This window comes from Montipora foliosa, chromosome 2, assembly GCF_036669935.1.
Source record: "Montipora foliosa isolate CH-2021 chromosome 2, ASM3666993v2, whole genome shotgun sequence".
Taxonomy (NCBI): Eukaryota; Metazoa; Cnidaria; class Anthozoa; order Scleractinia; family Acroporidae; genus Montipora; species Montipora foliosa.
In genome coordinates, this window is record NC_090870.1 from 2944977 (window position 1) to 2970811 (window position 25835).

Genomic DNA, 25835 nt, shown 5'->3' on the forward strand with positions numbered 1-25835 from the left:
TGATATTGCCATCAAGATGTCAGCATTTCAGTTTTAGCTTTCGCGTATGTTTATCTATTGAGTACAATGTTTAAAACTGCAGTTGTGCCTGCCAGTATTTTGAAATCATTACTTGTTACTGGTGTTTAAATAAAACGTGCTCGCGTTCCTTTCTTACTTTTACATTCCCCGTCATATGCCACTTCAACGTTGGATCTTCCTTCCCGACATGCTTTTCTCTTTAGTTCACACTCGTGTGCGTATGTGCGGCCGTCTATGCCACATACAGTTCGTTTCACAGAGTCGCGGCATCCCAGACAGACGCATTTGCCTTTGCGTTTGCCTTTCTCGATACAAACCTTTCCCCCAGTGCAAACTTTATTTTCACATGGATTTTCTGTTGAAAAAGACACTCATCATGAAGTAATTACACCAGAGTTGCTAAGCGATCATTGTTAAACAATAGCCCACTTTCGATATATTAAAATTCAGTCCTAAACAAAAGGCATCATCTCGAGGCTCTGGGGAATAAATATAAGGATTTGTATGAGTTTATTCCCCAGAGTCTCGAGATGATGCCTTTTGTTTAGGACAGGAATTTTAATATATCGAAAGTGGGCTATTGTCTCAACTTGGAATCTTTGATGCAAGGTTCGAAAAAATCATTAACGACAGACAAAATCGGAATAATCTATAAGTATATAACGTTTGTCAACTTTCTGCTTGTTAGGCGCACCAGGAGATGACGGACGCGGAGATTCCTTCTTCACACGTTAGTTGTAATCAAGAGAGTGAGCGGCGCGTCAATAAATAATTTAGAATCTTCGTGACTTGTGGAAAAACGCAGTTTAGATGGGGGCGAAAATTTTCCACAAGACAAGACAGGACGAGTCCGTCTATTAATATGGTAGGTGTTAATATCAGTTATCGTTTCTATTCCTAGAAAATATCGGGCCTTTATGAACTTTTTCTACGATGTGGAAGAGCCAGAAGTTAGGCTGTTTGTCAGGTTGCGGAAGAAATTTAAAGGGGGAAAAATTGGGCCTAAAAGTAGGGCTAGAAGCGTCCTCCTCACATACCACATGAATAGCTGGGACGTGCCGGAGGATTTTGTTAAATATCTTTTTTATTTAGCACAGAAAATACAAAAAGCCAATATGTACAATTTTCTCTGAGACCTTAAGCTGTAACATTTACTGTTGTCCGACTGAACGAGGCAACAACGTTGGCCAGCAAAATGTTAAGCTGGACTTAAAATAAGCCTCATCTATAAGTACGCACACGCAATGAACTGTTTGTGGAAATAATAATAATAATAATAATAATAATAATAATAATAATAATAATAATAATAATCACTGATTACTCGTAGTAATAATAATAATACTAATTAAAATATATATACAAAATAAAACCATTCTTCGTAATAGGAAAATTACTATGTACAATTATGATGAGATACTCTAAAAATATTATCACAAATTTAAAATATCAAAACTAGGAAGTTAAAATGAGGATAAAAAGTAAAGCTAAATGGTAACTAAAATAGTTGGGCAGAGTTAGAAAGTCATGGCTGTGGTGTTCTCTAGAGTCAGGTCTGCATCAATTACATTAGAAGTTCTCTTCCTGCTTCTTGATCCCCTCAGACAGAGTAACGCAGAGCGCAAGATAGCGAAGGACTTCTTTGTACTGATCCAACTCATAGTGCTTGAATACGTTTCACCCTTCTTTACCGCGAGTTGTTCTGCAAGCCTTGCATGGAATTTCTTGCATTCCTCACCAATTCCTCCGGTCGTTGTAAAAACCAAGGGCGTGAATGTGCCTTGTTCTATCAAGAGGACTATCCTGCATGGCATATTGGCCTTCCCTTTTCGTTCTCGTGCATCTGGTATATCTGAGCAGCAGCAAGTTCTTTATATGAGTCTGCATTGGGGTGACACACTCGGGCATCAAAGAATGCAGAATTCAAACGCTCCCAGAAGCCGCCAGCCCGGATATCCAATCGAGCGTTAGGGGCCTGATTGGCGCCCCTATTCAGAATTTCTCCAGTGATGTCTTGTAGAACTGGCTCAATCTGAACGTCTTGACAAACCATGCTTAGCATTTCAGCCTCTAAATCACGGAGCTCATTGTGGTGCTGAATACGAAAACCCCCTTTACGACAGACAATGGCATGATCAATGCTGAAATCATCGCTTGATGTCCCAGTCGTATCTAAGATGAATTGCGTCTCTAAATTCCTTCTTATTGAGGTTCATGTCGAGTTTTGCCGTGAAACTCACTGGGTTTTTAGGGCAATCTCACGATCTCACGATGAGACAAAAAGATTTCACGGTAAAAAGATTCACAGGCCGATGGAATACACTTTCCTTGAATATTTTCATTTCTGCCTTGCAAAATTGGTTTTTTTGGCGCCAATTATGTGGAGATCCACAGTTCTATTGAGAAGACAAATGCCAAATAAGTTATCGTTACCAGTTTGTCGCATCCTGATATGTTTCATCCACTTCGTCAAAATGGCGGAAAACGATGAATATTTATTGGACGAATCTTTCAAATAACGTTAATTTCTCTGTTGCTACGGTCACATAATATTTTACAGTGATAAACAGAAATGAAAATTTTATTTTGATGAACTGGTTTTAATTCTTTTTCACGCTGTCGATAAATCTCCAGGTTTTTCCCCAAATCTCACGGTTTTTCGGATCTCCAGGTGCTTGGTCTTTTGGGGTTGAGAGGTCTGTATTGACCTCACTGTCGCTCGGTCAATACAGCAAGGCCTCAGTTTGAGACTTTGTAGACGCTGAAGAAGAAACTCCAGTAGTGGCATTTGAAGCTCCAGAGGAAGTGATTAGCGGTGATTTGATGGTTGAGGGACGGTGAAAGTATCAATGCTCAGCGCGTTGCTGAGTGATTCTAGGTTACAATCTCTGTCTACAACCAATCTATCGGCAAGTGAAGAAGAACTTTTGATATAGGCCCTGGCCCTGGAAGAGGGTGTTATCTCTGAAGGTGAAACGTTAGAGGAATAAAAGGCACGGATCAAGGTTGAGAAGGTAGGCCGTCGATCTGACATCACAGTTCGTGAGGGTCTTACGTGACGTGCTCTTATTTACTTTCTGACTTAATTAACACATCACGACAGTGACATAGTGCATTAAGGGCTACATTGCATAGCCCGTAAGCACAAAAATAGTTCATCAAAGAAAATACTGCGTTTAAAAAGCTGTGTTTAAGACTCACCTTCTGGATGGCAGGGCCAACAATTTACTCCAATAAGTAAAATACTTATTTGCGACGTTGCGTTTGTATAATATGTTGCATTTGGGTCCGAACAACAATCTTGAGAGACATTGATGGCTGCATGTGTGCGACGAAAGCTATCTTGAACTTGGATTGGTATCCCTCGGCAATTCCTTCCACTAAATTGCTCACGACGAAAGCAGAAGGACTTTGAAGCTCCTAAAAATAAGTTGAAATTAAGTTTATTATCAAGTAAGTGTAATCTTAATTACCCAGGGAAATTAAGCCGCCTTGCCATGCCCTAGCCCACTCACTGTACGCTGGAAAGCAAATTACCCAGCGTTGGACTGAAATCATATCAAATCGACGATGATAAAAACTGTTTACTGATAATTTTTGTTTTTGCAGTACGTGTCCTTTCCGGCAATTGACCTAACTTGTAACTGAAGCTCTAGCCATATTGACCGATGGTAAAGTAGGAAAAATGCAGGCATCTCACATTTCGCTTCCCTTTTTTTAGGTGATTGAAAAGAAAAACGGACGAAAAAGTTGAAATATTTCTGGTCTTGTTGTTGCTGAATCGGCCTTTTCTTAAAAAACGATTCGACGAATGGAATGGGGGACAGTGAGTTTTGAAGGTAAGGTCCAGAGCTTGTCGAACTTAATTCCTCTGCCGAACCAAATCAATATTTAGGCTTAACTGTCAGCATTTCTAATGGGTTTGGGCTTTTTCAACAGTTAAATTATAACCTCAGTCTGCATTTTAGCTGCATTTTACCCCCGGTCTGCAATCTGCAGTCTGCGTTTTACACTGACCGTTCGTACTCATGCCTTGCCGAAATTAATTCTTGAAGTTCGAGAAAAGTACGGCAGAAGTGCGACGTCTGAATCAAAGTTTTGAGTTTGGTTCGGCAGGGCAAATAAGTTCGACAAGCTCTGCCGTGCGACACGACTGTGGCACGGCCATAATTTAAACATCATGCTAATACCGTGCCAATCACAGAAATGTATTTTGGCTGGATTTGAGATACCGTGAGGAGCTTCGAAGTATGGCACCATTTCTTTGTTTCCGCTGACTTGTTCTCCTCTAGCACGCACAATTGAACCTCATAAATGAATGACATAAGGCTTGTCTACAATTTATTTTCTAAAGTTTTCCTCTTTATTCAGAGAAAATCTTATACCGCGAAAAAAATTCCTTTAGAAGCCTTAATTAACAATTGGCCTTCAGTTTGATGTTGCAAGAGGACGCTTTTGCGAGCTCTCTCTTTGATATCAAATGCTAGAGTAAACGGCTGTGTATGCAATGCGAAGCTAAATTGGCCTTGAGATGGCAAAAAAAACAAACTGTAATCCTTTCTCCTTAAATGGTCACAATTTTCTGTATCAACCTAATTAATCCTCTTTGTTGTCAATAAGCATCCGGGAAAAATATTACATCGGTAGACAAAATATAACCCGATACACGTAGTTCCGGCCATGGTGAAGGTAAAGATTTGATGATGGGCTAAGTTTGATACCACACGAATTACGTACTCTTCGAGGGCTTTGAAGCTCAAAAAAATTGGCAAAATTGGTCATCATCGAATTAATTCTTTGACGAACGTGATAATGATCATGATGGAGTAAAAAAAAAACTAGGACTTTTTATTTTATAATAACATAAGCACTAACTGAACTAGCCTCCCGCCATTGCGGTGCAACGAAAAGTTTTGTGATTTCATAATTTTCCCGTTGGTTTTCTTTTTAACTTTAAAGGTCCAACCTCAGTCTCCTTAGTTTTTTATGGCATGTTGTGAAACGTAATATTGCCCAAAACAAAGAAAAAAGACTGATTGTTGCGGTGTCATTTTCACTAGCCTGCGAACGCAGACGTATTTCCGGCGGTCGTTTCTCTCCTGTTACTTTTCGGGGGAGAGAAACGACCGCCGGAAATACGTCTGCATTCGCAGGCTACATTTTCACTTGATTGTAATGATCTTTGATGATCACTTCCTCGTCACTTATTTTACGTAAAAAAAAGCGAGGCACAAACAATTTTTTCCCAGGTCATCTCCAGATTTTCTTTGAAAGCTGAAGGGCGCGTGTCCCAATTCCTTTGAGCTAAATCTTCCATTTTGCGTTCTCTCAACCAAACGCCGACCACACAGACTAGAAGAGGCTTAAGATATAATTTCACCGTTAAAGAGTTTCATCGTTGCTTTACATCAGAGTGGTGATTCCACGAAAACTTTCGTTGTCTGCGCCACAAATTTGTCTTGAAGTCGTAATTGTTTTCTTTACTTCCTATTCAGGACATTTTTCAAGATGTAGATTTTAGCTAAAATTTAATGAAAGCCGAGCCGCTTTTCCGGTGTTTCTTTTCCGACACCCGTTTAAAACTTTAGTTTTGTGTAACATTTGAAATACGAGGTAGGAGCTTCCTGGCCCTTTATTGTTGTCTTACCTTGATGTAGAAATACTTTGGATTAATTTCAAGCGGTGATTTGTCTTTCTTTTAACATTCCTTTATGAACCGTTTTGTAAAAGACTCGATTGGTTCCTTAAAATCACTTAAATGCAGCCATAGTCGCACTGCTCTCAGAAATGCTAAGAATGTGGATGCCTTCGTAAATACAATGTGATTCACTCTGAATCACCCTAAATATAATTCAGTATGTATGAGCTTACAGGACTCAAATACAAGGATTAAACTACTTTGAAGGATAAAGAACAGTTAAAGTAATGTCTATGAACCACGGACCACGCGACACACCCCCTCTAACCGATCTGGCTTGTTCTATCAGGAGCCATTACGTATATGTCATACTTTTGATGGGTTGAATGTATGCTAAACATTTAAAAACCATTAAAAGTAATGCGCAGCCAAGATGAGATGATGCGCTTTCATTTTTCGTGACCCAACCCCCCCCCCCCCCCTCCCCCCCCCCCTCCCCAAGTGTTAAATCATCAGTTAGAGTCCACAACACCAAAAAATGGACGGTTGTACATTGGTTTCGCTTGCTTCTACCGATTGGAATTGTGTTTTATTAATCTCAAAACAGGTTCAAATTTAGCATAGCTGGAAAGCCTGACGAATCGATGAGAAATTCAACTTTTTTTCATGTACATGGATGCACATTACAAGGTTAAAATCTGAGGATATGGGCGATTTTCTGTCAATACTAATATGAAAGTGAAAACGCTCCCCAGGGCTTAAGTTTAAGGATCTTTGTTTTGTGTAAAGTTAAAAAGAACCAAACAGCTACATGACTGTCCCGAGAGTGCGAAAATTCCTATATCCAACTTCTCCACGGTCGCTCGATAAGCAATGACGGAGCATAGCAGGAGCAATGTTAATAGACCCTGAAATACATGAGTTCCTTGGCCGAACAGTATATAGTAATTAGAAAATTGTGAAGAATTTCACACGTACACGTACCATGTGCAATTTGGACACACAATGCAGCTGTTAGGAACCCCTTCAACACCTGTACAGATTTGAAGTCCATTCGATCGATGCCTCTTCGTTAAAAGCCAAAAACGCTTAGTCGGGCACACGGCACACGGCAAGTGGCAAGTATTTTTTGTGGGAAAGAAATGCATGAGTTTATATACCCACCCCAATCGGTAGCCGACTGACTTGAGCTGACAGGTAGACAGGAAATGACCGACAGCTGAATGTTGCGTCCGCCTCACAGCATGGGCGGGTTCGCGTGTAGGGTGGAACATAAATTCTAATATGAAACGATTTTTTCCTTTGTTTAGCTGTTCAAAGAAAGCTAAGAAGAAATCACATGTAGTCCTGAAAAATAAATGCTAGACTGAAAAAAGTGGAAAAATTCAAGCCAATGCAAAATAAAACCGGTTAACCCATGATAACATTGATTTTGTAGGCAAAGCCTTAGACACAGGCTCATTGCCAAACACAGCTTTGTAAACAACGAAACAAACAAAAGCACAGTACTTTGGCTTTGAGGTTGCATAGAACATTGATAACTAGGCGAATGTTAATCACGGCTACTCATCATTTTTCTGTTGCAAACCATGAAAAACATGATTCTTAACAGATATAAACCAAAATCCTGACAATGTGCAAAAAGGGGCCGTTAAGACGATGGGTGAAATAGATGACTTTTATAGATGAGACCACAGTGAAAGACAATGTGTCGAAGATTCGTTTTTTATTGAAGTTCTCAGGGGCGATCAAGCACGCTCTGTTTTTAACCGTAAAATATAACAAATGCATTTTCAATTAATTCTTTCTTTTTTTCAAGTCGAGACAGTTTAAAGGGAGGTTCCAGTCTTGCTTTCAAACAGTAGCAAACTCTTTTTGAAAAGGCGATGGGTTAGTTTTGCCACCGGGTGGTTCACTAAACGAAGAAATTTTAGAACTCTTAAAACTACAAGGGAAGGAAACATATCGAAACATCATTTTGTTCGACGATATCGGTGGGTCTTCGTTTGAACAGAACGTTTCGAACTGTTTTCTTCCCTTATAGTTCTAACAGTTCCATAATTAACTCAAATTTAAGTTTTCGGTCACTGGTCTTCACTCACAATGAAGCAGCTCAGTCTTCTTTCATGTTTGCAATTGTAAGGCCACATCTACATTGTATGCGTCTTCCTTTTGCCCGCGGAAATCGCAAGTGAAAAAGGCCGGCTTTGGCTTTCTGGAACGGTGCTCTTCTGGCCAAATCGATCAAGCCACTGGAGCCTGTATGCAAACTAAAACGACAACGGAACTTGAAAAGAATTTCACTTAATTTGATGAACGATTCCGCGTCTCTGGAGTAACTGAACTCCAAGGTGAAAAAGAAGTTTCTTGAAAAACGGTTAACCCGGCGTGAAGCGTCACATCGACATCGTTATGCAAGATGGCGGACTACAACACATGACTGCTGGTACGCTTTTCCAGTGTTTTGTCGTGGATTGGCAAAACTATACGAAAAAGCTACTGTGAAAGACTATACAAAAAGGCTAGTGTAAAAGAGAAGTGTGAAAATCTTTTCCTACGCCTTCCGCAGACTATGAAAATGCGAGCATTACGTTTTGCTGACCTCAGTTGGTCGAGCGTGGAATGGAAGGTAGTTTTCCTTCTTTTCATACACAACTTAAGGAAAAATTTTCCTTAGGTAGTTAGTGTGACTTTGGAATATTTGATTCGGATGGACACTTCTTTCAGTTCAAAAGAGTCTGTCCTTCCTCAATCAAGTGAAAAAGTTGGCAGAAATCCAAGGATTCTTCTTCTATCAGTCGTGTACTATTCCCAAGGAAATTGAACGGTTCAAAGTGTGGCGAAGGCCGAATTACTATACAAAACAGTTTTGGTGCTGGTCACGCTCTCGACTGCCATGATCGAATTAGATTTTAACGTAGTCTTAATCGTAATGAATAACTGTATTTATGATTTATAGAGTCGCTGGCCTATTTTCACATTTAACTGATTTATTATACGAAAGAGCATTTTTTTCCCGCACAGACAGCATGGACGTGATAAAGCGGTTCAATTTTCAAGAACTAGAGATTATGAACTTGCTGTTATTACAGCGCTAAACTACTGTGAGACATATGTTTCACAAATAAATAATAAGGAACGAGAGACCTGTGAGAAAACACAAGGTGCAAACCGCAATTGCACAGGTCGAGAGAAAAGGCAAAAACAAGCAGGATATGCAAAATTGTGACTATCTTTGAATGTAAGCTGAAAGTAAGGAATAACGAGTAAAACCAACTTGTTTACCTTTGTATGTTGTAAATATAAGTTTCAAAACATTTCTGAATTGGTCTGTTATTGGCAAAAGTTCCGAATTCTTGCGGCATCACACACGAATCCGATAATTCCTCATGTTACAAACTGCGCATCAACAGCTTCCGCTTATCTTGAATATCTGTTATCAAGTCATGTTTTGTCATATCATTGTTCGCACAGCAAGCGGACGTATCTCATTTAAAAATTTAAACCCCAACCAAGCTCATGTACACGTGATCCATTTAACGTGAATTTTCATCACGATTAATGAAACACTCCGACAAGGGTGAACCACCAATTGAAAGCGAAAATGATATGAGTGATTACAAAATGGTGAAAGTGATGAGCCACTTCAAGTACGAATGAAAAATTGGTTACATAAATGTGAGTTTTTCATGTTCCCGCTATTAGACAATTACATGAAAGTGCAAGTCATTGGATTTCAGCCAAACCATTTTTCTTTTGCAATTCAGTCAGATTAGTGAATCAATTTTGATTTTCTTTAAACTCTCGACAAAAGCATACATACCATTGAACAAAATAGATCTTAAAGATCACCCAGGTGAGTACTGTGATACATTGCAAAAAAACTTCGGACGTTTTTGTGCCAGACTGTGATAAGGTATTCAACAGATTCTTTTATCCTGTATTTAGATATCCATTTGAATGTTTTCATCCATGTCTGTAAAGCCCCAAATACGACTAAAACAGTGGCATAATTCTGAGTGCAATCATGTTGTTTATAATCTTGTTGTGCAAGCTGAAAACGACGTTAGTAAACTTGATCCATACGATCCGTTTTCCATTATCACAACTCTGCTGTCAATGTTACACTTGGAAAGTTCGGGAGAGCTGTCAAGAACGTAGATCTGCTCTTTGGCAATTCTTAGGCCTTTATCGTGCGTTACAAACTTCCCATCCACATCTTATCTCAACTCAACGCTTCAGTTTTTAAAGCGTGAGCAAAATGTTAGTTATGCCTGTGCAATGAATTGTGCGTGTTTCGTGAAATTCAAAAATCTTTCCCAGAGGTTTGCCGCAAAGCATCTCTCAGTGAATTTATCCCAAAATAAAAACATCTCACCCAAAAAAATATGTATCTCAACATGAATCACAGGGAAAATAACAATTTTGTTTCATAATTTTAAGGCTGATGTCATTACTAAGAGTTTTAATCATAAATGTATGGGTGGATTTTTAAAGCCGGGAAATGTTACTTAGAATCATCAGCCATTTGACGAAAGTTTCTCAGTTGCTATTTTCAAAATTCTTGCAATCTTCCTTAGCAGTTAGTGACGCACAGTGCTCTTACCAGCTAGGCAATAAGCATTTTGAACTAACCTTGCACAGCACAACGTAATACAATAGCACAAGTGAAGATAAGGAAAGCTGGCGGCGTCATCATCTTCAACTGAAATCATGCAGTCTAATGTTCTCTCTTGTACTGTATTATCTCCTTTATCTGTAAAAAGAGTAAATTAGAGTTACATTTGTACCAGAAGTGTTAAGCCATTTGGGTACATGAAAGTGCTAACCAAATCGTTGTTGTTGGAGTTTTTCGTTGTCGTTGTTTTTGTGGTGCATTTTTGTTGTGCAAAAATGATGATAATTCGTTAAACCAGTAATGAAATCCGAGCTCGGGCGGCCTCTTAATCCAGCTATATCGACACATCGCCGGAGAGGTAATTTCATGCGCCGAGCCATGCAACCAGTATTGGTGTAGGCAATTGTCCCTTTCGAATAAAAAGTACTTCCCTGCAATTCATTTTTCAAGACTGAAGTTCGCATGTTAACTTGATGGTAGGTTTATATGCGTATAATAAGTATAATGACTTTTCGTAATTCTGCTCTCCAATATTAAATGTTCATCCACATTGCCTTAAACTACATGTTCCTACTGTCTCAGTAATCCTGCTAATTTTCGGAATTAGGGTCGAATTGAAAACTGATCGTCTGTAAATACAGTATACAAGGGGAAGAAGAAAGGGTAAGGTGTGTTTTGAGCTGGAAACGGAATTAGCTGGGTTCTTGTAACGTAACGTTTTGAAGCTTTTATATCGAAGTTATAGAAAACCGATATTGTGCTCAGAAAAGGGCCCATTACAGCTTGCATAAATTATACAGCAGGTGTTCAATCTTCTGTGGGTGTGGTCGAAGGTTTCGGTGCAATGGAATCTTCTCCACCAGACTAAAATGTTTATTGTTATTTACTGAGCTACAGTACATACTTAAAAAAGACAATGTGCTAACCTTGTCAACTGACCTTTCTTCTTATATGCGATATAGTTTGAAAATACAGTATTTTGTTCTCACGAAAGCTAAGTAAATGGTCATAATAGCCAATATCTTTTACACCAACAACTGAGATACTTAATCCATTTAAGTTTCAAGTAAAAACTCCAAATATGGTAGTTTTTATTTCCGCCCAACTGGACTCAGTTATCTCTAGCTTACCCCATGCACACACTATCGATTCTTTCGTGCCGACACTTTTATTTTGATGTCGGGTATCTCCATCTGTTTTGTCTGCAATAGTTGAATTTTCTTCGTTGGAATGTATCTCTTATCTTTGACAATGCCGTTTCCAGATTTGGCGTCGATGTTATCCTTGATGACAATTGCCCCATTCAAAAAACCTAGTAGACAGCTATTAACACCGCAGATCTGACTGATAGTCAAGAGTAGGAATTTCCGTAGATTACGCAAGGTTCTAATTACTGATCAGAGCTTTGCCAGTCCCGTATTTACGTCAGTGCGTGTTAGTGCAGTTAAAGTTGTCCATGGACTTTGATTAAACTGTTGTTTCAGCGCGAAACCAGCCAAACGGGAACGATGAATCACAGCGCGTACATATCCACAAATTGTAATCAGTCTTAAAAAGAAACGATATCTTTAGACTGTCAGGGTAGGTGGTGGGGCGGGGAGTTGGTGGTTCAAAGGCAAGGTAGTCGTTGCGATGTTAGGCCGGAGTACCATTTAAAAAAAACAGAAGAAAAAATTATAGCAAACAATCCACAAGCTCAGACGGAAGTCGGCTCGAATTACGTTGGGCGCCCACGATAGATCGCAAATATTAACCGCAACAACAATCGGTAAATTTCTCGGAACTTAGATATTCCAGCTTCACCTTATCGCATTTCTTCTTATCGTTTCATCGGCACCGCCTTTTAACCTGCTAAAATGTTGTAAACAAGAGTACTCATGCGTGAGAGAAAGAGCGCATGAACAATGGAAAATCAACTGCATGATGATTTTTGCATGATCAGTAATTTTGCTCATAGTCTTCTCAATCAGTGAACGCAGTTGTCTGTGTGTATAGGTTGATCTGAGTGGGTTTTTTTCCTTCTAATTTTATGGCTGTTATACGTAAAAGTTTGCTAAGCTCCACACTGCCCCGATTGTTGAGACAGGAAATTTCAAATTCGGGGAGGCTAGATTTGGAAATCTTGGCATATTGATGGAAGTTTAAAAAAATTCCTGAAATAATGGGTCTCTTGCAGCAAAAGCATGTCAAAGGGAAACTAGTCTTAACTGAAATTAATCAAACCTGGCTTGATAAATGATGCAAGAGGTGTCTGTCCAAGGTCACTGGATCTCTGAGACCGCTTGTAAAAGAGTCGTCTTTCAAGGGCACCCGACGAGCACAGTAAGCCAGAAGCCTTTGAGAGACATTTCTAGGCTCCTTGTAATGTACAAAGACTGTCTAAAGAGATGTTTTAACACCTAGAATAATTTGATCTGTTTGGATATCTTAGATAGCTGAAAATTGAAGTGTCCGATAATTTTAGAGAATGAAATCTTCATTTCAAAAATTGCTAGCTGAAGGTTGCCTTCTAAGAACTTCCAAGCGAACCCTTTTCTTATCCGAAACTGATAGGTAACCTTTTTAACTAAAAATTGCAAAAATACCCCTTCCGAAAACGGAAGAAACTACTTTTCCCTGGTTGCGAATCTTCCAGGTGATGTTTTAGTAAAGAAATCTATAGCTGTTTGGCAACCTAGAACCGAAATTCTTATAACAGTTCAGTTGGCTCTCTCGAATACATATTTCACCGAAGATTATCCTTGGGTGCCCCAACTTTTTGTAGCTGAAACTGTTTTGCGAATGGTTACCGGATCGCCAGTGTCCATTTCACAGCAGGTCTTCCGACATTTGAAACGGTTTATCTTATGTGTCTGGGTTTATTTTATGACGATGGGAGATCGACTACTACAGACTGCAAACAGGAAATTGCACTTGTAATAAACTTAGAGAGCGTTAATTACAGTTTCTCTCCTTCCTTCCTTGTGTTGTTTTTTTTACAGGGAGGGGACGCAAAACCTACCTGTTAGGATATTTTGATGGTAATATTCGCAGAATAAACCCCACTCGAAATTTCAGTCTGTGAGGTTCGTAGTGAAATATCTTGTTTATTTTTCACAGTGGGAACATGACCTATTTTAGTGGTTTAAGTTAGAAATCGCACGTTTGTTTTTAAAAATACGTGAAAGTCTATTTCAGAATAAAACAGGTATAAAACCTGCTCACCCCTGCTCACCCCGAATTATTTTGATCAAGCCGCACAAAGACGAATTTGCACCTAATTTCGGTAATTTGGGCTGAAAGGAACCCGATTTCACAAGGAATACTGAAATGTAATCCGTCAGAGGTGATACAATCATGACCCAGCTAAGCTCAGTTTTAATTGAAGTAAGTCTGAGTATTCGAGCAATGTGAACACTGTGAATCAGGCATTGTTGGCAGGGAACTTGAAACGCACTAGTTGAGCTGGCAATACTTGCAGTCGGATACCTTACAAGATATATTGATATCGCGGCAGTTTCATTAGCCTCCCACACGTCGGAGAGGAACGCGTGACGAAGCCTAAAGAACGTCTGCGTGGGAGGCTACAGTTTCATCTATTAAATGTTGTTTGTTGGCTTAGTAACAAGGGAAATGAAAGAGAGATAAGACATTGGATCAGATAACTGTCTAGCAGCTCTGTTAGTGAATTAGCCATTGTTATTGAGGACAAGTAAAGCTGTTTTTTTTGCAGTGAGCTGTTTGAAAGCTAAGTGGACTAAATGTGGAAACTTTGACAATATGCTTTCTTGGTGCGATTTTTTCTTGTTGTCTTTGATAAAGCATGCAATCAAAAGAGTTTTGGGTCGACACTATGTAAAATTAACTATACCATTTATATTTCGGTAAAGCAAATTAAAAACAAAGCTTCAAAAAACTATGCGACGTTCATTTGATCAGGAACATTTAATTTTAGGTTTGAAGTTCAGTCAAAGATGATAAAAAGACCACACTGGCATAAATGTTACCACGAGCTCCTTTTGATGAGCTTGCGCAATCATGGAAATCTGGTTAAAAGACAAATGTGTGTTTGAACGTGGACTGATGTTACAGCTTCATGTTTTTTACAGGACTGCACTGATAACAAATCAGTCTACACTTGTGGAAAATATGAAGTATGTTCTATTTTGAAAGAGTGTGCTTTTGCTTGAGAACGCGACACGAATGGTTATTAATGATAATCGCGCCAGTGATAAAGTTTTTTTAAGATCAAGGATTTTAATCCCAGGTCGCCCGGCTAGATGATGAGCTGGCATGGATATAAAACACGAAATTATGAAATCTTAATTTGACAAAAATCAAACTGCTAAGAATGTTCAGATCCAGTTGATATCCGAGAGATATGTTCATTTCTTCCATTGTAAGTTTCCGAGTCGCATAATTTTTTGTCCTATGATAGTAAAGATGCTTGAGCTTATTCCTGCCAGTGAAATTGCGTCACACTTCTTTCATGATTAAAAGAAGATAACGCACAAATCCTGACTGTTTTTCTTTACTAATGGATGTAGTAGCTTATTTTTTTAAATACTGAGTGGAACGAATCTTATATTCAGTTCGGGGAACTAAGAGGCTTTACTTCATAGTAGCGCTTTTAATGCTACACTTGCACTTTAGGGTGTGAGTATGGATGACTTGACTTTAATTAAGAGGAGCTATACTGACAGCTATCGTCACAGGTGCTTATCTGCACTAAGTTACAGTTGTGCTTTTGTGTCTGGACAATATTGATGCAACCTTATGACAAGGCGAGTGGACGACAAAAAAAGCGATATTGAGGTTGGTCAACCTCAAGTGAAGCTTAACACACACGCATGCCTGTATATACAGGAAACGCCTCGTGTACCCCTCATTCATTGGAAGTACTCACCAGTCCCTATTAACCCATTGACTCCCAGGGGGTTCGCCATTGACGAGTAAAATCTTATGGCGTTAGACAGAGTAAAATACTAAGTGTGGCCGGTTTAATGGGGACAGTTTTTCAGCGAGTGATTAATAATGATAATTGAACTGAGTGGAGTGCAATTTGGTCTGAAATCATACGTGTGATTTCAAAATCGAACGAGCGCAGAGTTATTTCAGAAGTTCAATTTGAAATCACAAGTATGATTTCAGACCAAAATTGCACGACATGAAGTTCAATTACCACTTTATTACATCCATTTAGAAATCACAGAATAATTAATTCATCACTAAAATACATGATTTTAGTCAGTACCAATATTTTGTTGATCCAGTTGGGAACAAAAGTTGCAAAATTCGCCACACAATGGATTTCTTGTCGTTTCTTTTTCCGTAAACAAGCCTTGAAATATTGTTTTTTTTGTTTTAGAGTTCTTTTCTCATTGGCTGGGGAAATGGTGCGATTTGGGAATAAATCGCACTGCTGAGAGCCAATCAGATTGCAAGGATCACCAGTGATTTCTAAATGGATGTAATAAATGGGGACATTTATTAGTTTTTCAGAAAGTGACTAAAGTGTATTTGAAGTTAACGTTCCACATTATTTCTTGCCATTTCTGAGAGTTTTGAATGGATCTTTCCTTCTTGCCGCCATTGTAAAAGATGTAAGTCTTCAGTTTACAACTCTAATGAAGAATTCTTACGAAATAGGTGCGAATCATTCCAACTTCCACTATCGCGAAACACCTTCTATTACGGTAATACTCTTCAAAATCAGTGCAACAATTTACAGCACAGTGCCTTTGTTCTCTTCGATCCGATAGCAGTGATCGGAAAAGAAAATGCTTTGATGAAAATCATTATGAAAAAATATTGGACTTTCTGTTCCGAGAAGATTCATTGACGTCAGTGTTTTTAATTTGCTTTGGAGCATTCATGTGCCGTTAATAAGAATAAATCAGTTAAAAACGTCAGCTCCTTAATTAAACTTCCGCGGTGAAGAGCTGTAGTTAGAGATCAGGTAACGGAGAAGACAATAAACTGATATTGAGCACAAGTGGCCTAAAAGAATTGAACATTTTTGCCATCAGAAATCCTGAAAAAATGCGGAAAATACTAAAACGCTTTTTCTCTTTACAAGTGTTCACCAGACGATTACTGCTACGAGCACTCGAATTGCTTCTCAACACAACTGATATCTCTTTAGTATTTCCTTGTATTAATTAAAAGAAGGAAATTATACGCTGTTCACTTGACTTTTCCTTGTTTAATTGCATCACTTTTAGACGAACTTTTTCGTCTTAGGTCGTCTTAGCACGTCTTGGAAGGATGGCAGGCTCCAGGTCTTGCCGACAATGATCTTAAAGGTCAATGTAGTTGAAAAACAACACAAATACTGATTGCGCAATTTAGAACGAAATCTCAAGGAACTATTATTTTGCCACTTACAATTAGATCTCTGTTTAGTACACTTTGTTAGTGTCCTCGTTATATAGTATTTCGCTAGCTGCATACAAGGCACTACTTTGAGTGGCCAGGTGGCTGAAAGGCTCCTCGGGGGGGGGAAGGTGGGTGGGAATTTGTTACCTTAGGAAAATAGTTTTCAGGGCCGTAGCCAGAAAAAAAAATATGATTGAGGCAATGTCCTGCTTTGACGTCACAAACTGATTTACATTACTCTTTGTAAACATGCATGCAAAGTACGTGGATTGTGACGTCAAATCAGGAATAGACCGACTCCCCTTCTGACTCGGTCGTGAACATAAGATGCCCAGTTTTTCGCAAGTTTTGAAGGCTATAAAAAGGAAGGATTAGTTATAAAAAGGAAAAAATGGCCGCAAATGCGTTTCAAACAGGTGCAAAGATTCATTTTAGCAAAAAGAATATTTGGGGGTCAGGGGCACTTTAAAGAGAAACACTGGAATCACGCTTTATTTTAAAAATTGACGAAAAAATGACTGAGGCAAGTGCCTCGGTTTGCCTCATACTGGCTACGGCACTTGTTTTGACACTGGTCCAGAGTTGATTCATAAATGTTCGGTCACGGAACTTTAGGAAACTTTATTAGTATGATTAATGGGCCGATGGCAATCAAAGCGTTCTGAAGGATGACATTTTCTTTGAAATTGTCCTTATGAAGAATTTGAGACCATGAAAGTCATTGCACACTTTGTTAGAAGGATTATAAATTGGGACGATAACGTGGGGCTCAATGGAAAGTTTTACTTACAAGACACGGTGGTACGAGAAGGTAACGCTTAACTTGACCGGGCATTTGCTCGGTCGAAGGCTGACAACCCATATCAGGAATACTAGTAGTGTGCTTCGGGTTGGAAGAGGTTCCTCCCAACAAAACAATCCCAATACTTCACATCTGGTCGACAACTACTGGTGTGATGAGAAAAATATAAGTAATACCAAAGCTAATTTCGCCCGATGCCCTCTTTGCTATGAAAAATATTTGGAAGAAAATTTTTTAGTCTAAACAAGGTGTGTATTGAAACGCATATAGTTGAATGAGGTAGATCTCCCGCAACTAATTATAAAGATCACTCATTCATATGATATTTGCGTCGTTGACTCTTGTTGAGAGGACAAGTGTGTGGATGCCTTAAGAGATGCAAACCAACTGTTGTGTTGTTTACAGCTGTGTTGTTGTATGTATTTATTGGGATCGTGGCTTTAGGTCACGGGCGTTTCCCGGCTCACGCGGCAGGTGAATAACACCCCTGTTTCTTATTAGCGCTTTTGCACTGTTTGAATGATTAACAAACTTGACTAAACTAATCTTGACTTGAAAATTCCCCCCCAAAAAATACAATTTCACGAAGAGGTCAAGTTATTTTCGACTTAACAATTAAAACAATTTGTTGGTAACCTTGCTTTTTAAAGTTCGCATTGCTCGGATAACTGGATAAAATCTAATGCAAACAAACATTCTTTATTTAAGATCGTATTGAATACTTTCTTCTCTTTAAAAAAGAAACCGACTAATAGCAAATATTGGAAAATGAACCGTGAAGTAAACAGACTCAAACCAGAAAAACAAACATTGTATAAACATAGCATCCTGCCTTCGGGGAGAATCAGTCTGTCTGTCACTGTATCAAAAGACACAAAGTAAGATAAGGCGTAGACTAAACTTTTGCCGCTTGTTTTCCCATGAGAAGTTGAAATATTTACATATAAATAAGACTTGAAATTTTTTTAAGGCATTAGAATGTTACAGTTAAAAAAAATTCCGATAATAAATCGCGAGAGGCCCATTTGCATGTCCCGACACGAACGTTTGTAAATGTGGTGTTGGGTTGTACATTTGAAGAAAAAGGTGAATGGCTTATAGAAAAACGTTATTCACTGGCTTAAAGCGTGTATGGTCTCTAATCGCGTAGGTCGGAAACCTTTTTTAACGGCTGAAAGGAAAAACTATCTTTAAGACTTAATGCAAGTAAAATTGCAAATTTGGCGATCAGTTTTGAAGCTCTTCTATACAGTTCATACAAAAGATCTCGCGAAACTTTTAAAGACAAGCAGAAGTCCGAATGCCGGAGTTTTACTTTAAAATGGCGTACTTACCGATGAAAGGGACTTCAGTTTGCGTAGTTTAACTGTGGCTTTGCCTTTGCTATCGACAAAAATGCTTGGCAACCCTGAGACACGAGGGTTGAGTTCTGATGACGGGCGCCAAGAGAGAGTAGTACGCTTTTACTGAGTATTAAAGCTGACGTCAGAAAACATACCTAAAATATCTTTCGTCTGGAAAGCACAAAAGGGGGCAATAACTGGAGCAATTAACGTCATTCAACGTCTGAAACTGCCGACATAATTTTTCAAGTGCTTTGAGTGGCGTTCTTAGGAATTGTATTCTCAGGAAAAAATTCATCATTAAAGAGACCGCTCCTGGCACAACAATTCTTAGTCAACATTTATTCAAATTTTGTTAGGCTGGATTGGTAAAGTAAAGATTACATAAAATGATTATTTTCCCTTGTATAGCATTTGCAATTCAGGCAATGGAAATTCAGTTTGATCAGTTTTAGAACAGGCCATGCGTGCACGAGCTGATGGGAAAGTCCGCACGACATTAGATTGCACAAATCGTGCAAGGTTAAGGAACACAAGATTATTTGATTAAGAAAGTAAATATCTCACAAGCCATCTATCATCGCCTCCCATCAAAACAAACGAGTGTTTTAGAGGGTCTGACTCTTATTTTAGGAACCGTGCAAATAAACATGGGAGTAGTTGTTTAGCAAAGTTTTATTTGCGATGCGCGCGCTAATATGTTTTTCACGAGGTCGTGCTCCGTGTGGGATTTTTTGAAAAAAATATGTTTTCCCGGAACAATCTTGAAATTTTTCACAGCCTCGATATTAACCTTAAGAGCACGTTCTTCTTTTAAATTCCACCAGACCAATATAGAACCACTTAGGCTAAACGATTGGAATATTTAGACTGTCTAACTATTCCTGTTGTACACGCTATTACTCGCTCATACAAGCGCACAAGGACAGTCCCCTTGACTCCCTTACTTTGGTATTCTTCCCACTTGAAGTCGATCTGCACTGAGTATATTTAATTTTCCGCCTCTTTCAAAGGGGAAGGCACGCAACTCGGGCATTTCAGCGACCATTAATCAAGTTCTTATTTCCTGTAATGGAGTTGAAGCGATTCAAACAATCCTAACTGATCCGCGAAAGCTATTTTCCACCGAGGGAATTAGCGATAAAAGGGATCATCATTCTCCTATTTACCAAAATTGTAAATAGGACAACTCTTAGTTACAAAGAATATAATCCAATCTGTTCATACTTCAGATGAAAATTTCTTTCCATAATACATTAATCAGTTGGCAGTGTTGCATTTGGCAGATCGTAAACAGGTCATTGTTTTTCCTACAATTAGTTTAACTGTGCACCCACTCCTCCTAACTAACAGCCGCCTTGAACAAGGTCTTAGCTTTGTATCACATGGATGAGGAAATGTTTCCGGCTATGATAATGAAAGAAAATGGAAGATTCAAAGTGAGGCGGAGATATAAGGATGAGGGAGTTTTCTGAGAAGAAAGCGCATTGCAATCTTCATCCGAAGTATTGGGCTAACCGGATCGAATCAATTTGATTTTCTTGGTATTGTTGATAAATTAACGCTAGATTTAGACTTATTGGGTACTTTTGTTAGTGAAATTCATCAAAGGTCAAAGTCAACTTTTACCCTTTTCATTACTTTAAGAGGATCTGCAATTTAATGCTATAGAAAGATGGAAACAGCCTTGATTGTGGAAAACCTGTTTTCTTTTAGAACCATTTAGTTGATTATTCTGGCACTTATTCGCGCAAAACGCTTTTACAGCCGAGACTAGTGAAACACGGATTTTATGTTTCAACAGCTAAAACCTAATTCCACTTTCCTTGCACATTTAGAACCACTAAAGTACTCGGCGGCGGCTACTTGAAACAATATTACTTTTCGTGATTAATTAAGATCCTTAACTTCGATATCGCTTTACCCAAAGTGTCCAGCTAGTAGTTTCCAGCATGTTATGAAAAATGACAGCAAATCTGCTGCATACGTTTTCTTTGAGCAATATCCTATTAAGTCAAACCTAAGAAATGCGAGATGTTTTTGCGACGCGCAATAGAAGAGATAAAGAGAAAGCTGACAAGTTATGCTGTCAAACCGCCCACAACTTTATTGTTACCACATTTTTGCGAAACTCGAACTAGAAAATAAAATAATTATCATTTGTTCATAAACATGAACAAAGCCATTCTACGAAAACTATTATTAAGAAAACTTCTGACCATCAAATTAAAATAAAACAAAAACCTTGGTGTTTGTGTTGTGGGGGTTGGGCTTAACCCTAAATCCGCCCGACATAGAAGGCTCATTTCATGACAAAGTCATGATAAAGTACTATTACTCAAATGAACATTTTGAGATGATGTGTTTGGTCTTTAGGTCCCTATCTTGAGACAACGACGTCAACTGCACTAGTAACTGGGGCGCTGGCTCAACAAACTTTGTGACGAATCACAAATAGACGCTCAGCGAACCAAACATGATTTCAAAAAAACACACACTTGCACCCGGAGACGGTGCTCGACAAAACTGGAAGACGTACCCTTGGTATTCATCTGGTATTGATCTTTTGTGCACCACATAATATTGTAACACACGCGCTGTAGTTTGAGCGGCGTTTGAGCCTTGGGGATGCGAATTGATCCGCTCTATTTGCATCATCTGCCCGTCTTACACTGCAATCTTAATTAACCCTTTCACTCCCAATAGTGCCACTTATAGATTTTACTCTGTCTAACGCCAGACGATTTCACTCGTCAATGGGGAACCCCACGGGGCTGAAAGGGTTAACAGCTTTTCGATCACCTCAAAATAAGCACTAATCGGTATGGAAAGATGAAAAACCATGTTTGCAACAATTTTTTATTCACTGTTTTCAATCCACACTTTGTCAGTTTTCTTTTTACATAAAAAGCTGAAAGGCAGCGTCAATTGCATCATTTAAAAATATACTTCGTGATATTTTCGACTTAATAAATGATAATTTTCAACACTAAAGCAAATGAAACGTTATTTTCTCAATACAAAAGAAAGGATTCTGTTAAATGTTTGCGAATTTTTGTGTAGAAAATAAGGAAAATAGAAACCTATGAAAAAGGGTAAAAAGTATTCTTCTAACTGAAGGAGTAGTGTTAAGTAGTTGAGACTTTTCATTTAAATTAGATATACCTACCAGTGCAATAAAGTGCCAACGAGGAGAAATTACGGCTCAGCAGGGTTTGGAAATGATAATCACATGATGTTGCATGCCACATCTATATTACAAACAATAAAATACTGGCCGAGTGAACTTTGATCTTTGATAGCCTTCGTTCGTTTTGTTGACGAATAAACACGCTGTTTCAGTGAGTAAAAGCTGTGAATTACTCGCTTCAAATTTCGTAACTGATAAACCGTTCGACAAATGGCATGCTAACCTAGCTGGTCGAGTGAAGTATTCGTTCTGGCACGCTGGCCGAGCTATTAGGGATCTTAAGATCTACGACGGCGACTTCAACGAAAATGTCACCACGAAATATCACTTTGCTTTATCGTAATTCTTTCGCGGTTATTCTTTCTCGTTCACTTCTTTCAATTTGGGCGAAGTGTCCTCAAAATAAATTGGTACGAGCAGTTACAAAGTGAAAATAGAGAATGAAAGATTCTCTGTTGCATGCTCACTTTGTCGTCAAAAGCTCAAATTTGGTAATTCCACGTCGTCCTTTTGCGGAGTACCGCAAAAATCCGTCCTAAATTCCTGCAGCACTATTATTTATGCTCTTTGAATCAATGATATCATTGTTTTGTGGCGTTGTTGTTGCCATCGCCGTCGTAAAATCTTAACTGAACTCCCTATTGCACTGTCTTTGAGTTCAGTCTGTGGACAAGTGGACACACTGGTTCGATATTCGATCTTCTCTCGATTTTTTGATACCAAATACAATTACTTGAAATAACCACTCCCTCTATAAAGATTATTCACAGTTAAATACACAAAACTAAAGGAATGAAAAGCAAAAACCAAGTCTCTTTCGAAGCAAATCTTATCAAGAACCCTCCATGTCTCTCACTTGGTTCACGTGCGTTCGTTTTGCAGTTGAGCAATGGTGAAATGACCTAACCGGACATATATTCTGATTGGCTCCCTATAATATACGCTTTCTGATTGGTTCAAATCGCAAATACATTACATTTTTGCAGCCATCTCTTGGTTCTGCCTACCAGCAAACCTCGCACGGCTCGATGTTCTGCTGTCTCATCAGCTTCGCGTCTTCGCTCGAATGACTCGCTGGCCGTGAATTACAATTACAGTGATAATTTTAAGTTAACGTCACTGTCTGGGGTGCCTTTGGCACGCAGCAAGTGCAGTTTACATCAGCTTAGGGTTAGATAGCACAGCGCAGCTTATTACAAAAGTCAAATGTAAATGATTGAAAGGTCAAAAATTCATCTTTAGCTCTCCTATAACTGGGCTTGAATAATCCAAAACACATTAAGCGTCATAAGCTGAACTTAACTTATATTGACCAGTACATGTAAGTGCGTTAGGACATTCTGTCATTGCGGATCGTAACATTTTTTTGTCACATGACTCGGTCTTTAGGCTTCCCTGTTTTCTTGGACCGTTATCTGAAAACCCTTGTGGGCACCCTCTCCTATATAGAAGAATATGCGTCGTTTTGCACTGGCTGGCTTTTTTTTAATCTGAATTTTCTCAGCTCTAACTGGAAGCGATATTGTCTGTACGATCGCTGGATTATTGTGGCTGCGCGAATTTCTTGAATCCTTTTTAAAGTCGTGCTTTCCGTTTGCGTCTTCGCGCGTTTTGGGAACGCACTGATGAAGTGATGTTCCATTCTAGATTTCATTAAAGTAAAAGCAACCGATTCGTCCTCCTCAATTTCACCAATAACTCTTCTGACCAAAGCTTGCATGACATCGAAGCAATGAATTTTATCTCCTTTCTTTATAGGAATATTCAAATGAATGCATGCAAATTTATTAGGCTGAGGAATTCTTAACGGTGGTTCGAGATTGTCGACAAAGTCAGACAACTGAGAATAAAAAATGTATTGAGTTGCGTCTGGATCATAGCGCTCCCAAAGCGAATAAAACATTTCCAGATCATCATCTGTAATTCCAACTTCATCCTGCTGATGTGCTTGGCTGAGGTTTTCCAAAATAATGGCTATATACATGTTGATGATGATCAAGAAGGTTAGAAGTATAAAAGAGATAGAGTACACGGTCGCAAGCCATGGTGTCCCACAGTTCCCGTTGGGTTGTCCCTGGTAATGCTGGTCGCAGTCCGGTGGTTGAATCAATAGTGGCTCCAGAACATCGTTCCACCCCGCTGAGGTTGAAAGTCGAAATAACAATAACATACTGTTCCCGAACGTCTCAAAATTCACTACATCATCCAGCGCTCCTGTCTTTTTCACATAACCAAATGAAGACATTCCAATGATGGCGTAAATGAACATAACAAGAAACAATAAGGCACCAATATTGAACAATGCTGGCAGAGAAATAACAAGAGCGAAAAGAAGGCGGCGAATCCCGCGGGCACCTTTATAAAACCGCAGCAATCTGCCAATTCTAAAGACACGGGCAACGCGGAATAAGCTTGGTGTGACAATAAACTTATAGTCAAGATGTTCCATAATGATTCCTGAGAATAAACAGAAAAATTCTGTAAGAAAAACAATCTAAAGCCAACTGAAACAGCAAAAATAAGATCATTTATCTGAGACTTCAGTGTATGCTGGACCCTAAAAAAGTGCTGAAACCCTTTCAGACAACGACATAAAATAAAAGGTCATATGCAAATGTTAACCGATAGAAAATGGCAATTTTGGAATACTATTGAATTTTCCAATCAGAATATGCGATTCAGTGTCGTTATTGGCTTTGAAGACAAGATTACTAACGTGAAAATGTTTATTATGATAGGGCGTTTAATAAGGAGATAGTTCTTGTATTGAAAAAAGGCCCACATGAGCTGCCTATTCCCAAACGCGAATCAAACTGAAACGAACTTACAGGACATTCAGGAAAAATATATTGTATCATTGTTTTTTTGAGTAATGGAAAGATCATGAGCAACAAATCACTATTTGCATTTCAAGTAACTAATGGCATTGCATCAAAAAAACAAAACAAAAAAAAAACAAGAAAAATATCAGGATCAGCAAACGACTATTCGTTATGAAATAGCTTCTCGGTGCAACGGAAAGCTTCTCTTATAGATAGAATAGAAAAGTTTTTTTTACCAAACATACGGTGTGATACGTACTGATGATTTCAGTTGTCCATTGGTGTTTACTCATTTTTATTTATTATCGTTTTCATGTTCAACACGAAGTGTTACAACTCGATATGAGCTGTAGCGCTGAACGGTTCTCAGGTGTCTTACTTCATACGGCGGTCATTTTGTTTAAATAATCGTATTTATTGACCAGTGTTGTGCGTCGATTAGGCAATACAGTGAAAACATTGCGGTGAGCTAGGGAAGAGATTTCTCCCACACACGAAAAAAAATGTTTAGAGTACGGTATCTGTAGGAAAAAGCACTTGACGACACATCCTGGATGAACATTTCCGTTAAAATGCTTAGGTGCAAAGAGGCTATTAAGCCAACAAAGCTGTTAAAAAACCTGTGATTAGTTCCACTTTTGAAGCTGACATTTAAGTCGGCGACCGATCTTACAAATTTGCCAGGAGTGAAAGGGTGGACGGAATCTAACTGCTTTGTAGGCTCTTATTCTACTTTTCATCCTTGTGTTTGACACTCAGTTTTTTAGTTATTAAAATGAGTGCTAGCCGCTCTTTCAAATCAGATGAAAACTCTCTGTTGTCTTTCATGCCTTTCATGGATTGATATTAAAAGACCGCTAGCATTGGTCCAATATGTACCTTATATAATCACCTTCATCACTCCTATCTGTGGATTACAAAAATACACTAATTTTCCGCTTTTAATGGCTTTAATTACCTATATAAAAATTTTAAATAATCCCAAAATTTTCGAGCAGTTCAATATCTTCGGAGAGAGATTTAATTGTTATCGTCCCGTGACTC

General features: G+C 38.7%; 2 protein-coding genes across 6 annotated transcripts in view; both read right to left on the reverse strand.

Annotated features, from left to right (window-relative positions):
- Positions 1–18920, reverse strand: part of LOC137992066 (follistatin-A-like) — a 23801-nt gene extending 4881 nt beyond the window's left edge. Inside the window, exons 1-4 of one of the 4 annotated variants that reach the window (XM_068837152.1) lie at positions 18771–18920; positions 10295–10415; positions 3223–3441; positions 158–376 (exon numbers count right to left, since the gene is read on the reverse strand). In XM_068837152.1, the coding sequence (XP_068693253.1) occupies positions 158–376; positions 3223–3441; positions 10295–10358 (502 nt within the window). In that variant the 5' untranslated portion in view covers positions 10359–10415; positions 18771–18920. Of the gene's footprint in view, positions 1–157; positions 377–3222; positions 3442–6643; positions 6790–10294; positions 10416–10488; positions 10618–12500; positions 13035–18770 lie in introns of those variants that run through there. The other 3 variants (XM_068837154.1, XM_068837153.1, XM_068837151.1) reach the window with 3 other exon arrangements.
- A 2693-nt stretch (positions 18921–21613) lies between these two features.
- Positions 21614–25835, reverse strand: part of LOC137992064 (sodium channel protein 1 brain-like) — a 42233-nt gene continuing 38011 nt past the window's right edge. For both annotated transcript variants that reach the window (XM_068837148.1, XM_068837149.1), the window contains exon 26: positions 21614–24426. In XM_068837148.1, coding sequence (XP_068693249.1) covers positions 23411–24426 — 1016 coding nt within the window. In that variant the 3' untranslated portion in view covers positions 21614–23410. The remainder of the gene's footprint in view (positions 24427–25835) is intronic.